Source organism: Mirounga leonina, unplaced genomic scaffold (assembly GCF_011800145.1).
Source record: "Mirounga leonina isolate KUSES-001 unplaced genomic scaffold, KU_Mleo_1.0 Mir_488, whole genome shotgun sequence".
NCBI lineage: Eukaryota > Metazoa > Chordata > Mammalia > Carnivora > Phocidae > Mirounga > Mirounga leonina.
Window position 1 is genome coordinate 8,944,589 of NW_023270777.1, and position 16,018 is coordinate 8,960,606.

Here is a 16,018-nt window from a genome sequence, read left to right on the forward strand (position 1 = left end):
CCATTTTTATTTAAAATTTGTAGGTAGGGGCACCTAGGTGGCTCAGTTGGTTAAGCGTCTGCCTTCAGCTCAGGTCATGATCCTGGGGTCCTGGGATCGAGTCCCATGTCGAGCTCCCTGCTCAGTGGGGAGTCTGCTTCTCCCTCTGACCCTCCCCCTGCTTGTACTCATGTACTCTCTCTCTATCTCAAAAATAAATACATAAAATCTTTAAAAAATAATAAAATAAAATAAAATTTGTAGGCATACATGCAAAGAAAATTCTAGAATATAAACATACATGAATATTAATATAATGAATATTAATTCATGTATTGATATACATGAAGATTATAGGAGGTCTTTGCTTTTCTCTATACATTTTCTGGCATTTGGTGGATTCCTTCTGCACAATAAGCATATATTACTTCTAAAATTAGAATAAAACAATAAAAATATTTCAAAAGAAAAGGAATGCTTTCATGCATGTGACTTGTGTGAAAGACTGTTGATCAGTATACCCAAAATTATAACGGGAGATGTCCTCTACCCACTGCGGAGAATGGTGTCAACATCCAGCACTATTCTCCGAAGGGGATCTCGTGTTCGTGGGGCGCTGGAGCTTGAGGTGAGGAAGGATTGCCTTTCCAAGTGAACGGGGTCATGGGAATCCTAAAGATCCCTAAAGTGTGGGTAATTCAAGGGTCCCTGAAGACCTGGATTCTGACCCCGATACCTACGTGTCAGAGAGAATGCGGATATTATAAGTCCCACAGAAGACATTTCTCTCCTCCATCTGGACCTGCTGAGTTTCCTGGTTCTGGTATGCGGCCCACAGGTTGTAGTCATTCTAACAAGGGAACACTTGGAGTCAAAGCACAGTGGCAACTCTACCCCGGACCCCAAACATGCACCCCCTAAGGTCTTCCCGGGCAGGGACATAAGGGCCCAAGGAGTCTTCCTCTTTGGGCTATGGCTGCCACTAGGTGTGGGTAGGGAGGGACCCATGAGCAGGCCCTAAAGAATCCACGGACAGTCAAGGGTCCTGACTCGTCCTCCATCTCTTTGTATTTTCTGTGTGTTCTGGTTCCACGAACTTCGAGGTCAGTGATCGCTCAACTTTTCCAAAAATGAGCTCACAAAGGGTAATGCTTACAAAATAGTCACAGGCTATTTTGCAGAAGTTGGGGTTTCGTGGGTACATTGCATATACCTTACAGTACAGAGCGTATTGATGGGAACTCAAGCCCTATGTGAAATCACAGCTACACACTCTACGCATTTGTGCCTCGAAGTCTGCACACAGAGGCAAGCTTGATTTCTCATGAAGTACATCACTTGCCCCACGAAGTATTCTCATCGTTTTAGATATGAGATACAGCTGAGCCCCAGAGAGAAAAAATCAATTTTATCAAGTCTCAACGGGGGTGTTTTCCTTCCTTTTTTAAGAGTTTCTTCCTTCCTTCTTTCCTTCCTCCCTTCCTTCCTTCTTTCCTCCTCCCTCAGTCCCTCCCTTCCTTCTCCCGTCCCTCCCTCCCTCCATGGCACATGTTCTGAGACACTATGGCCTGCCAGACATACTAAATTCTGGCACAGATGACTCAACCAGCCTCTCAGTTTCACTCCTCTTTCTGGCCATACTCTTCACCCTCAAATAATAGGAAATGATAACCATGCTAGCAGGAAACCAAAAAACAGTGTGAGTTTATCATGAAAGCAAAGAAAACCACAGCATCACGTTTGGACCTGGGAGCCCTCCTGGGAACATCTCTTCAAAGTCTCCTTCCTACTTAGCCCTCACCATGCCGGTCAACTCTTCCTTGGGATGCCTGTTTTTCTCGGCTCAACCTCCTTCTTGATCTTTAGCCCAGTAGTGATGTCCACCTCAGGAGCCCCTCCGCAGAATCTGTCAACCTGCCTCCCCTTTAATGTCCAAGCAGCTCTGATATCCTGCCTTGAATTAATCAAGACTTCCTTGGCTTCTCATGCCTGGGCTGGAATTCCTCGGCTCTTTGTCATCAGCTAGGTTTTGAGAGCCTAGAAGCTCCGTGGTGGAGTCATTGGGAGGAAAAAGACCTGATTCAAATCCCAGCTCTGCCACTGACCAGCTAAGAGACCTTTGGCAAGTTCTGGAATCTCACAGCCTTTATTTCCACATCCAGAAACTGGGAGCAATGATATCCACTCGATCTACAGTGAAGATCAAGTGAATGATGTCTACAAAGCCCTTGGCACCACGCCTGGCACACCATTCAACCTCAGGACCCATGGCAATCATCAGCCCGGAGAAGCACTATACCTTTCGCTAGCAGACCCCTTAGCTGCCTTGTCTTGTTCCTTCATGTTTCTCGTCTGTTGTCCATAGGGCTTTACCTGTTTCTCTCTCTTTTCTTAAATTAGAACATTTCTAAAATCTTAAACGCTGCTTGGGTAGTCCTTTTTTGTCAGGCAATTACTAGCTATGTCACCTAAACAAGAAGGGTGTTAGTTCTGTTATACTTAGAGCAACAAGCTTGGAAAGAACGGGTCAGTGTCCAACTTGTATCTCTGTCACTCTGTCTGGGAGACCTGAAACTCTCTGCACCTCAGTCTCTTCATCTGTAAAATGAGTGAATGGGCCAACTCAAAGATAAAAAGTTGCAGGTCAGATGAAGTCCACAAATGTGTTTTCTTTGGCCCCCACAGTTTAAAAAAAAAGAATGCTTTTAATTGGTTGCCCGCATTTAAGGAAAACGAGAGATGTCACAAGATAATTCAGATTTCTAACTTTTCTTGAAAGCTCAGATGGACGGGGAGGTTGAGGTCCACAGTCTCCCATGGCAATAATTCGCCGGAGCTGAGTAGCAACTGGCCCCTTCAGATGGGGAGGGAACTCTCCAGCTCATGGTGGTTCTGTCACACCCACTCACACCACCAACCTCCCTCATTCCTGTGACCTGTCTAGCTTCTACAGACATATAAACTAGATGGTCGCTCTGGTCCCTTCTACCCCTCAAATTCTAACTCATACTACACAGTTTCCGTATGAGAAGCTACAGTCTGGCCACCCCTCATTAAGTATCCTTTTGGGGCCCACTGAAGAGATTTCAAAAGAGAAGGCCCTTGAGCAGAGAGGAGGGGGCAAGAATCTGATGGTTTTAGGAATGACCACCATGCCTGGATAAGCTATATAGAGAGCTCAGTCTTTCATCAGCTCTTCATCATTGTCTGAGATTTGATAGGGAAGTTTATGGCTAAGTAACTGCCCCCCTTCATTCCTAGAACCAGAATAAACCTGGAAGTGAGAGGGGAGAGAGCTTAATTCATTCGGGACCCTGGACATTCTGGACCCTCCCTGACCCTCACATTCCTGAGCCACAGACTCTTACAGCCTCTGGATGGGTAGACTGACGGATGCTGAGGAAAATCCCAGCTATCACTGACAGCCACTCATTTCACAGATGAGGAATTTAAGGCTGAAGTAGAGGAAGTCATCTTGCTTAAGGACACACAGCACAGAACTCTGGTCTCCCTTAGGGACTGTCACCTCCCAGACCCTAAATCCATACTCTATATCCTCTATCCTCCCATTTCCTCTACCCTCATGTGACAGCTGAGTCTGGACTCCAGCATGGCTAAGGAGAACAGGACATCACAGTGACTTGCCCCAGATGCCGCAACCACCCACCTTTGTTCTCAGTTTCAATTTCTGATTTTTCACACGCATACGCTTCCCGTTATCAGTTATTTTAGGAACCGGGATAAAAAGCCTGTTGGCATAATGAGGATCGATTCCCTTTGTGTAGGATCCCTGAGGGAAAACATAAACAGAAAATGGTTATTACTCTTGGCCCTTACGCTCCAAGAGGAGGGGGAAACTAGTACTTGGCAAGATCTGAAAGGTGGGTAAAGTCTGGCAAAGGAAGGCCCAGGCCTGGCCCGTTAGGCTGGTAGTATGTGCAGATTGGTGTGGGGTGGATGATGAATACCAAATACATACAGGGACACCAGCAGGAAATGGCCAGCAGTCCTCAGTTTCCCAGAGGATGGCCCGCCTCACAATGCCTGCCTCTCCCTGTCTTTGGTTATCTACGTCTGCTGGGAAAAACTCAAGCTACCAGGAACCCATGATGCAGGGTAAGGCTTCAGGCAGGAAACAGAAGTAAAAATGTCAGAGATGGGGGCGCCTGGGTGGCTCAGTTGGTTAAGCGACTGCCTTCGGCTCAGGTCATGATCCTGGAGTCCCTGGATCGAGTCCCGCATCGGGCTCCCTGCTCGGCGGGGAGTCTGCTTCGCACTCTGACCCTATCCCCTCTCATGTGTTCTCTCTCTCTCATTCTCTCTCTGTCAAATAAATAAATAAAATCTTTAAAAAAAAAAAAAATGTCAGAGATGGATACTATTCCAGGAGAATTGCATCTGGACCCAAGAATATGCTTTTTGATCTTTGAAACATCTGTGTACCACGTGAGGAGGCTCCAGGAACATACTCATGGCCCTCTTATTGCAAAAGCCACAATATAGCTCTCTGGGGAAAACAATCCCCCGCCCTGCGAGGGGTGATTAACAGAGAGACCAGACACAGAGGAAGCGACTACTGAAGCCTACAAAGCAGCAAACATGGAGCAGAAGGCCAACTAAGGGTCTACGGAATAGACCAGAAAGGCCCCAAATCAGGCCAAGTCCAACACAGAAATGAGGCCAGTCTCCAGATCAACCCCTCCCAGATAGGAAGTACCTGCAAGAAGGTAATATGGCCCTGAATGAAAGTATGCATCGACAGATCCATCTTCACCTGCTGCACCAGCATGGCCCAGTGCCAGCTCACGGAGGCACACCTGTTCAGGCTGTTTTTATCCAGCATACCTGAAACAAAACAAAACAAACCAAAGACATGGACCTGGGAACCTCCCAACCAAGCCACGATGCGCAGCATCTCGAGAAACCCCCCAGCACAGCCCGGCATACTTAGAATATACTTGGAGAGGTGGACGGGCAGGTAATGGATGAAGTCCCGGAATTTGCTAACCCCGGAAGACAGGTCTTTGACGACATCCAAATCAACCAACAGATCGGAGGGGGTGTATTCTGCCTTCGACAGGTCTGCTTTTCTGGAAAACAGCCTATTCATCTCGGAAATACACTGGATGGAACTCTTCCATGGTCCTTCTAGAGGAAAACCAGACAAAGGTGCGGGATGGGGTTGATTTTATGGTAACTCCAGGCCAAGAGAAGCCCTCAGCAAACCCTCTCCCCAGAAATAGAGCTCATCGGAATCCACCCTTAGACCACTGGATTTTTGTCAATATTTCTGCCAAACTGGAAATAACAACCTCCCCAACCAAATGCACAAGGACTTTTCAGCCTTCCCAGTTCCAGGAGATACCTAGAGTAGCAAAGCCTGCCCCACTCAGGTTGAAATGGCCTTGTGCCTGGAATTTCCTTAGAATACCCCAAGGAAAAAACAAATTTAAACAATTTTGTAAAGGGGCAAATGAATGACATGAATGAGTCTAGTGTTGACAATTATCGAAGTTGAGGGATGGTTATGTGCGTAGTGATTACACTGTCTTATCTGTTTATGAAATCTGGAAGTTTCCAGATAGAAAGTGCTTGAGAATCAATGCTTTGTGTTTCTTGTAATTACATCACGTAGAGATTTCGCTTCACAAACCAACTCAGGAGAGCCTTGAGGTTAGGCCCCAGGTCCCCCTACTGCTTTTGTCTCCCCCTCAAGACTGAATCCAGTGCTATAAAAAAATAGGCATTGATGGGCTGACTTCTAGAGGTGCCCACCACACCAAAAGGTCAGGGGTCAGATTAGGGATGGTGGCCCGGGGCAGAGGGAGACTCCAAAGGAAACCCTTTGATAGTTTCCTTTCTGAGCTCTATTTTCAGGTGTCTCTCAGAGGCACCAAGATGGAGAAGTGAAAACATGGACTTTAAGGTGATAATGACTACCTTTAATTCTTGCTTCTCCCATACCGGATGCGGGATTCGATGACGTCATAAGGATCAGTGAGCCCAACACACTGTTGGTGCCAAATGAACGTTCGTGTCCAAAATCTGCCACCCCCAGATGCTACTGCCCTGTGCCTGCCACTCCAACCCCATCGGGACTTCCCAATCTCCTATCTTTTAGCTTTCTTGCTACAAGCTGACTTACCAATATTAGATGCCTCAACTCCCATGTTTTCAAGCGACTTTTCTTTTCCTGAAGCTCTGGACAAAGGGAAGGATGCGTTCTTGGTGCTAGCTGCCCAGAAAACATCTGAGGTCTCACACTGCGCGTTGTAGTCTTTCTCGGGAAAGAAAAACACATCACTAGTGTCTTGATCGAGGCCTGAAAAGCCAATGGCCAAGACAAGGTTGCTCTTTAAGCGGGGGTGTGGAGGAAAGGAGGTGAGACCAACACTTTAATTTCTACTAGCTTCTCTTCAATCTACATGAAACAGACCAGGCCAGTTATGTCTGCTTTTTCAGGGGCGGGGTGAGGAGGGGGCTTCAGAGTTTCTATACTAAAATTGCAGAAAGGGGCGCAGTGGGTTTAACGTCTGCCTTCGGCTCAGGTCATGATCCCAGCAACATGGGATCAAATCCTAGGAAGGCATGGGCTCCCTGCTCAGCGGGGAGCCTGCTTCTCCCTCTCCCACTCCCCCTGCTTGTGCTCTGTCTCTCTCTCAAGTAAACAAATAAAACCTTAAAGAGAGAAAAAGCTTAAAAAAAAAAAAATACAAGAAATAAATAAATAAATGCCTGACAGTTACAAGTTCTGTACTTCCTTGTGTGTGTGCATTTTATACTTTTCTAGAAGGAAGTCACGGTCAATTTCTCCTTCAGTGAACAGGACTGCAGGTGAGGACAAGGAGCTCTATCCCGCATTCTGGAAGATCCCCGTCTACCTAAGCTTGTCCACACCCTGGGTCCCTTACAGGCTCCCGAAGTCTGGCTTCCTAGTCCACCTGCGCACTCATTACCTGCAACATTGTTCTGCTGTCTCAGAAACAGGACTCGGATGACATTGGCCGCCGTGAGCAGCAGCTTGGGGTCGCACATCTGCAGTAGCAAGAGCGTGTAATTTGCCTTGGTCCGGTGGGTGCTTCTCCCAAACCAGTACAGAATCTCCCTCATCTTCTGTTCTACGGTTTTATCCAACATCTGGTTCAAGGAAGACCTGACGATTTTCCCCTCCTTCCTGCTGAGGTTGATCCGGGACCGGCTGTAGATGAAATCCTTCCCCTGTGTGGTCTGAAGGATATTCTGAAAATAGTGCAGCAAATAGAAGCTATCCAGCTGCTCCAGGATGCTCACTAGAAACCTCCTCTGGGGCACCTCTCCCACCCTCCGGAACCACTCTTTGGTAGAGAAGATCTTCCAAGCCAAGACACATGTTTCGCACTTTTGGCACACGGGGACAGAACTGTCTCCCCTCTCACAACGAAAATAGGGGGCATTCCTGAGCCTCGGGTCCAGGTTTTCCATGATCCTGAGATGACCAGCTCATTTTATCCTTGCCCGTTGTCAACCCCACTACACACCAGAGGTACAGGAGAAGCTGATAGGTATCCCAGTTGAGCCTTTTCTATTATAAACATTTCCCAGAGGAAAGGTAAACCCCTGCGTTGGATGGAAAGCTGATCTCTCCCAGAAACTGCCAGTAGAAGTCTGGCTTTTTGTACTGACCTCCTAGGAAACATGGCTTTTACCGTAAATCTCCTAAACCGGGCACTGCTTAGCTGCAGGCAGTTGCTGTATATTCTGAAAGAGCTGGTCATCCCATTTCTAGAAAAACAAGAATAGGGTTAGTCCAATTGAAGTAATACGTGGAACTCTCTTAAAGGAAAAATAAAAATATATATATATATATATATATGGTGTTGAGCTTCAATTGTTTTTGTTTTTTTTTTTTTAAAGATTTTATTTATTTGAGAGCGAGAGAGAGAGAATGAGAGAGAGAACACGAGAAGGGGTAAGGTCAGAGGGAGAAGCAGACTCCCTGCTGAGCAGGGAGCCCGATGTGGGACTCGATGTGGGACTCGATGTGGGACTCGATCCCGATCCCGGGACTCCAGGATCATGACCTGAGCCGAAGGCAGTCGCTTAACCAACTGAGCCACCCAGGCGCCCGTGCTTCAATTGTGATTAATGACTTGTAAATGTAAATGTAAATGTTCATGATGTACTTCTTACATTTGTAGTTGTTTGGCTATAAGGTGGCTATCCCAATAATGCTGAATATGTGTATATTCGTTTTCTAAACTCATCGTCGAACTGAAAACACAAATGCTTAAAATGAACGTAAGTCGTTTTCACTGTTTCAGAATGCTAACCAGTTACCTCTGCTGGGAAGCCCTCCTTTGTGGAAAAATTTCTCTCCGCCTCAATCACACGCAGGAGCATGTGTAGGGTCAGGGTGGCAGTACAGTGACTGAATTTGGCGGGGGGGGGGGGGGGGGGGTGCTGCCTGGGGTGCATTAATTTGAACACAACCCAAGGAAGTGTTTGAAAGCAAAGAACTTTTGATTACCTGATGCAAGTAAGGAGACAGGGAGATCGCTCTCAAAGCACCGTCTCTCCGTGGGGTGAGGACAGGAAGCTTTTATTCAGTGTATTAGGGGGCGGGGGCAAGGAGCTTGCATATACATTAAGGAATTGATACATATTCTATTACTTGGGCATTTCGGTTCAATTGCTCAGACCAAGCCCGTCCACATGCTAGTGCATGCATTATGTCCAAAAAATGGCAGACAATTCCACCCATAGGGGGAGAGCTTAGTATTATAAGGAGCTAAAGGTAAGTTCAGGACAAGTTTGCGGGGCGGGGCGGGGCGGGGCGGGGCGGGGGGCGGGGGAGGAGTCTGTGCAGATTCTCAGCTCCAAGCCCGCTCAGACTGGCTCCGGTAGAAGCTATCAGGTGAAATATCTAGCTAGGGGCTATCAGGTGAAACACCCAGCTGAGCAGCTCCCAAAACACAGCACATTCCTCCCTGGCTCTCCTCCATTCCCCCTCTTCTTCCTTCTGCTGCTAGCTCTCAGCCCCCTGAGTACCTCCCAATGCATCCCAGGCAACAGTGTAGCCGGGTGGAGAAGAGTGAGGGGTCTGGGGTCAGACTCCTGGGTTTGGACCCCAGCCCAGCTGCTTACATAGCTCTGTGTACGCAAGCACATTACTTAATCCCCTATGCCTCCGTTTGTTCATCGTAAAACAAAGGCAACAATAGTTTCTACTTTGGAGTCAGTTTTTAGGAGGGATTAAATGAGATCCTATATGCAAAGCACTTAAAAGATCACCTGTTACATATTCAGCCCTCCATGAGTGCTAACTATTGTCCTATTGTCGTTGTCATCATGGGTGTCATTGGGATCATTTTCTGGGCAGCCAAGGAATCAATGCCCGCTCCAATCTCTACACGTGCGTATGTGCATACATTGAGATGCATGTAAAAAAATGACCCTATGCGTGCATGGTTTTTAAAAGAATAAGACAAAGGAGCACCTGGGTGGCTCTAGGGTCTAACTCTTGATCTCAGCTCAGTTGGGCTCCAAGCTGGGCGTGGAGCCTACTTAAAAAAAAATGACATGAAATATGGTGTACCTATTTCGTGAAGTCTTTATACCACTTGCCGTGGCTTATGATCCATTCAGGAGTGATGACTTGGGACATTAAAGCCAACCGTCTGATGCACGTGTTCCCTCAGGTTCCCAAACAGAAGGCTTCTGCTCTCACTTATGACCCAGAAAGAGACCAGGGGCTCAGTGGGCTTTTCAAACATTTTGAACAACAAAATCCTATTAGCAAGTCGTATCTTCTGTAAAAGCTCAATGTGGAACATAGACAAAAGTGACGTTATATTAGCATAAATCTATAAGTTCAAAGTTCATTTGTTAGCAAGGCAATTATGGAGAGCAATGTGGCTATTCTGATGAAGACAAAACCTGGAGACCTGAAGTTAAAGATGACAGACACACCGGACGCCGGGGGCTCAGTAGGTTAAGTGTCCGACTCTTGGTTTTGGCTAAGATCATGATCTCAGGGTCGTGAGATCGAGCTCTGTGCTGGAGCCTGCTTAAGATTTCCTCTCTCCCGGGGCGCCTGGGTGGCTCAGTCGTTAAGCGTCTGCCTTCAGCTCAGGTCATGATCTCAGGGTCCTGGGATCGAGCCCTGCATCGGGCTCCCTGCTTCTCCCTCTCCCACTCCCCCTGCTTGTAGTCCCTCTCTTGCTGTGTCTCTCTCTGTCAAATAAATAAAATCTTAAAAAAAAAAAAAAGATTCCCTCTCTCCCTCTCCCTCTGCCCCTCCCCACTCTCTCAAAAAAGAAAAAAAAATACAGCTTCCTTCTAGGATTAGATCAGATGTGTGAGACCAGTTGTCACTGCTCTTATTGTTGTTATAATGATTTCCCTAGATTAGGCCAAAATGTTTGCAGTAACTGAGCATTTCTGGTGCCCGCGTCTGGAGACCAGTCACAGTTCAGGAAAGATATTGGATACCATTGGTCGGCTTGGTGGTAAAGGCAGTCTCCCACAAGGGTCGGGGTTGGGGACAGGAATTAGGCTGGGAAGGAGATCAGTTCTAACAGCTCGGCCTCTTCTGTCTTGATTAGTATCTGGAGAAGAGGCGAAAGTGGATTAGCATCTAAACTCCCCGGGAAGCCAGGCAGAGGAGGGTGGCCAGGAGTAAGAGTGCCCATTCACAGAGGGCTTGGGTGTGTAAGCAGGAGACGTACTACCCCTAGAACTGCTACAAGCTGAAAGTAGCTTGTGTTTTTTTGTTTTGTTTGTTTAGGGGGGAGGGGTGGGGAGAGGCAGAGGGAGAGAGGGAGAGAAAATCTTCAGCAGGCTCCACACCCAGCACGGAGCCTGATGCCGGGCTCCAACTCCCGACCCCGAGATCATGACCTGAACCGAAATCAAGAGTCAGACGCTTAACTGACTGAGCCACCCAGGCGCCCCTAAAGTGGCTTGTTTTTGAAGGTTCAAATTAATCAGTCCAAATTAATCAGACATACATCAAAGCAGTTTTATGCACCCAACTCAGTCTTGATTCCATGCTGAGGGCCAACTGTGGCCCCACAGAGGAGCACAAACCTGGGAGTCAGAGAGACTGGCTGGGACCCCACTACTGCTCCTGACTAGCTGTGTGACCTCGACAAAGCCTGTCTGAGCCCCCATTGTCTTATCTGTAGAAGATACATAATCCCGGGGCTCCTGGGTGGCTCAGTCATTCAGCATCTGCCTTCGGCTCAGGTCCTGGGATCGAGCCCCACATCGGGCTCCCTACTCTGCGGGAGGCCTGCTTCTCCCTCTCCCACTCCCCCTGCTTGTGTTCCCTCTCTCGCTATCTCTCTCTCTGTCAAATAAATAAATAAAATCTTTAAAAAAAAAAAAAAGATACATAATCCCCACCCTGCAGGGTGTTGTACTATGAGGACTACGTTAATTAAAGTAGGTGAGCATGGAATTTACTTCTGCTTCCTCTCCATTCCACTCACTACCCCTACACACACACACACACACACACACAGCATCTTACCTGCAAGGTGACCGGATGGGATAAGCCAACGGTGGGGAACTGGCACCACTGGTCCCCAACAAGGCAGCCAGGCAAAGAGGTCTCATCAGACTTAAGACCCAGAAGAGGAAAACAGTTCTCAAAGGAAGGCTTTGGGGCTGGGAAGTCCACCTAGGGATTTCTCAAATATCCAGGCTACCAGCAGCCAGGAGGCTTCATGCCAGTCTCCTAGCTGTCCTTTCTACCCTGTGTTCTTCATGACTCTGATTAAATCATCTTCCCTACTTCCTTTTCCCATCCTCTCGTGCAGTTTGGAGAACCCCAGAGGGTACGGCTGCTTCACCCCACCCAGCTCTGCTGCCTTAGCTAACATTGCACCCACAGCCACCTGCCTGGCTCAGCCAGCAGGAAATCAGGAAAGGGCTCGGGGGGCCGGAGTAGGAGGGTGTGGGTTGAAACCAGGCTGTGTTACAGCCAGCTACATGCCCCTCAATAATTCCCTTGCCACTCCGGGCCTGCTCCCCTTCTGTAAAATGGAGATCGTACTTCTGCCTAGCTCACAGGTGAGTGTCAGGGTCAAATGAATGGATGCATTTGAAGGGCATTTTTTTTTTTTAAAGATTTTATTTATTTATTTGAGAGAGAGAATGAGATAGAGCATGAGAGGGGGGAGGGTCAGAGGGAGAAGCAGACTCCCCGCCGAGCAGGGAGCCCGATGCGGGACTCGATCCCGGGACTCCAGGATCATGACCTGAGCCGAAGGCAGTCGCTTAACCAACTGAGCCACCCAGGTGCCCTGAAGGGCATCTTATAGTGTGTGAAGAATTACACCAGTGCTGATATCAGGGAAAGCGGGGGGATCTCACATTTTATCCTCACCTCCCCATCATGCGGAGTTACAAAGTTAATTGAGCAAAGTCTCTGTTCCTAAGAAGTCTGTGAATTTCCAGGCGCCGAATTGCCCTTGGACTTTGCAAGAAGCGGGTGGAAAACAAGGGCATTGGCCAGAAATGTTTTATTATCCACAAGCGGGAGAACCAAGACAAGCACGGAAAAGTTTGAAACCTCGCTAAAATAGCTGAATCCCCGAGGAGATAGGGGACCCCCTGGGGTGGCCAAAAAAGTCTTCTGCTTGTACTAACAGTAGCAGGCGCTTGCTATTTGTAGTTGAAGAGCAGAGCAGGTTAAGGAGAAGAGATAGATGTAAGCCCGTGGTTCTCAAACTTACATGGGCTTCAGAATCCCCTCAAGGCCTTAATAAACCAGACTGCTAGGCCTGACCCCCAGAGTTTCTGATCCCTAAATCTAGGCTGGGAGCCCAAGAATTTACATTTCTTTTTTTTTTTTTTTTCTTAAGATTTTATTTATTTATTTCAGAGAGAGAGAGCACAAGAGGGGGGAGGGTCAGAGGGAGAAGCAGGCTCCCCGCTGAGCAGAGAACCCCAAGGATGTTGGGCTCGAGCCCAGGATCCTGGGATCATGACCTGAGCCGAAGGGCTCCCTGCTCAGCCGGGAGTCTGCTTCTCCCTCTCCCTCTGTCTGCCACTCCCCTTGCTTGTGTTCTCTCTTTCTCTGACATATAAATAAAATCTTAAAAAAAAAAATCAGGCTTGAAACTGACTGAATAAAAGATGGGGCCAGGATGCAGACAGGAGGGCCTGGGAGGTATAGCTGGAAGAAAGGATTACACGGGTTTTTATGGGAACTTCTGGAAGCATGTTGTAATTTGAAAAGGTTGAGAACACTGAATTGCTAGAGCTCGAAGCACCTCAGATAGGATAAGGGGTTCGTTGCAGTTTGACTATAGTAGCTTAGTAAGATCTTTTAAAAATTATTTGTTTGTATGAGACATAAACACATACACTTTTTCCCCCAAGTAATCAGGGTCACTACATTAATTAATTTGGGGGGAAAGTTGTTAGTTTGGGGGAAAGGATTTTAACCCCGAATGCCTGATCACTGCTATGCTGACCCTCGGTCTTTGTTAGATGACCTGTTCGCCCTCTTCTTTTCTGGTACCTGGCCTCCTCCCTCCAGGGAGACTGGATTTTCTCAACAAGACTAGAGAACAAACCAGAAATGAAGATAAAGATGAAGCATGTCCCAGCAAAGCCTGGACGACTAGTCACTCTGCCTGAGCCATACACAGTATGTGCTCTGCATGTGCATATCAGGTGCACATGGTATAGTGACCCTCCCTACAAGGCCTCCTCCCCTACCACCGCCACCATGTTGTGGGTGCAGAGGGAGGGGAGTCGAGCTCAAATCAGAGGGCGCTAGAAGAAGCGGGAAATGTGCATGCTACCATTTCTTCCATTTCTGTCTTTGGCTAATGGGGCTGGAGTGGTGAGCCCCGAAATGGGGGCAGTTAGTTGTAGAGATGGGGAGCAATCAGGTGGATGGTCAGTCAATGACACAATACAAAATTCAAGATGGCCCCAGAAGACATTGAATTAGAGGCGATACACCAGACATGGAATTGAGGGATGCATTCCATACGCTTTATCTGTTCCTGTCGTGAAAACTAGGTTCCTTTTTTATTTTTTTAAAGGTTTTTTTTTTTTTTTAGATTTTTTTATTTATTTGACAGAGAGAGACACAGCGAGAGAGGGAACACAAGCAGGGGGAGCGGGAGAGGGAGAAGCAGGCTTGCCGCCGAGCAGGGAGCCCTATGCGGGGCTCGATCCCAGGACCCTGGGATCATAACCTGAGCCGAAGGCAGACGCTTAACAACTGAGCCACTCAGGCACCCCTAAACTAACTTTTTTAAAGTTTTTTTTTTCTTTAAGATTTTATTTATTTGATAGAGACACAGCAAGAGAGGGAACACAAGCAGGGGGAATGGGAGAGGGAGAAGCAGGCTTCCCGCCGAGCAGAGAGCTGGATTTGGGGCTTGATCCCAGGACCCCGGGATCATGACCTGAGCCAAAGGCAGACGCCTAACGACTGAGCCACCCAGGCGCCCCAAAAAAGATTTTATTTTTAAGAAAACTCTACACCCGGGCGCCTGGGTGGCTCAGTTGGTTAAGCGACTGCCTTCGGCTCAGGTCATGATCCTGGAGTCCCAGAATCGAGTCCCACATCGGGCTCCCTGCTCGGCAGGGAGTCTGCTTCTCCCTCTGACCCTCCCCCCTCTCATGCTCTCTCTATCTCATTCTCTCTCAAATGAATAAATAAAATCAAAAAAAAAAAGAAAACTCTACACCCAACATGGGGCTTGAACTCACAACCCTGAGATCAAGAGTCACATGCTCTACCAACTGAGCCAGCCAAGTGCTCCTTGAATAGTAGATTCTTATTTAGTTCTTCAGATTCTATTACTTTTCACTTAAATTTAAATCAATTTTTGGGGGCTCCTGGGTGGCTCAGTCAGTTAAGCATCCAACTTTTGATTTTGGCTCAGATCATAATCTCAGGGTCATGAGATTGAGCCCCACAATGGGCTCTGCACTGAGCATGGAGCCTGCCTGCTTAAGATTCTCTCTCTCCCGGGTTGCTGGAGTGGGGGGGTGGGGGGTGGGAGGGATGGGCTGACTGGGTGATAGACACTGGGGAGGGTATGTGCTCTGGTGAGTGCTGTGAATTTTGCAAGACTGTTGAATCACAGATCTGTACCTCTGAAACAAATAATGCAATATATGTTAAGAAAAAAAAAAAGAAGAAGAAGAAGATAGGAGGGAAAGAATGAAGGAGGGAAATCGGAAGGGGAGACGAACCACGAGAGACAATGGACTCTTAAAAACAAACTGAGGGTTCTAGAGGGGAGGGGGGTGGGGGGATGGGTTAGCCTGGTGATGGGTATTAAAGGGCATGTTCTGCATGGAGCACTGGGTGTTATGCACAAACAATGAATCATGGAACACTACATGAAAAACTAATGATGTAATGTATGGTGATTAACATAACAATAAAAAAATTTTTTAAAAACTAATAATGTCATGTATGGTGATTAACATAACAATAAAAAATTTTTTAAAAAAACTAATAATGTCATGTATGGTGATTAACATTAACAATAAAAAAGATTCTCTCCCTCTCCTTCTGCCCCTCTCCCCCTGCTCTCTCTCTAAATAATAATAATAATAATAATAAGTAAAATAAAAATATAAATCAACTTCTTGTGATCAAAAGATACAGCTAGTTATGTTCTGGGTCACTAAGTGCCTAGCATAGTGGCTTGCATGTTATAAATGCCACATGTGTTGAATCAATTTGATTTGAGGACAGTCATTCCAAAAACATGCTGAACCAGGTTAGAGAAATAAGGACTCCATGATTGGGTCAAAATTCCTGTCTCCTCATTCCATCATGAACCTTGGAAGGATGTGGGAATTCACTCAGGTTCCATAACATTCCTGGAAAAGAATGCCTTACGCACTTGAACTTCAAAAGGTTGAGACAAGAATGAATTACGTAGTGGCTAAAATTACCTTCTGACTCTACAATCACAGGTGGTCTAGTAATGGAACAAAAACAATCACGCACCAGGAGGAGCTCCTGATGAGTTCAGATTTTTTTCCAAATGCATCTACACAACGGAAGAGGAAA

General features: G+C 47.1%; 1 protein-coding gene across 3 annotated transcripts in view; it reads right to left on the minus strand.

Annotated features, from left to right (window-relative positions):
- The window catches only part of CDRT1 (CMT1A duplicated region transcript 1), a 40,579-nt gene extending 31,006 nt beyond the window's left edge, over positions 1–9,573 (minus strand). The window contains exons 1-7 of one of the 3 annotated variants that reach the window (XM_034989645.1): positions 9,554–9,573; positions 7,642–7,740; positions 6,936–7,218; positions 6,125–6,256; positions 4,697–5,127; positions 3,647–3,769; positions 720–829 (exon numbers count right to left, since the gene is read on the minus strand). In XM_034989645.1, the coding sequence (XP_034845536.1) occupies positions 720–829; positions 3,647–3,769; positions 4,697–5,127; positions 6,125–6,256; positions 6,936–7,116 (977 nt within the window). In that variant the 5' untranslated portion in view covers positions 7,117–7,218; positions 7,642–7,740; positions 9,554–9,573. Of the gene's footprint in view, positions 1–719; positions 830–3,646; positions 3,770–4,696; positions 5,128–6,124; positions 6,257–6,935; positions 7,540–7,641; positions 7,741–9,553 lie in introns of those variants that run through there. The other 2 variants (XM_034989644.1, XM_034989643.1) reach the window with 2 other exon arrangements.
- Positions 9,574–16,018: the final 6,445 nt, after the last annotated feature.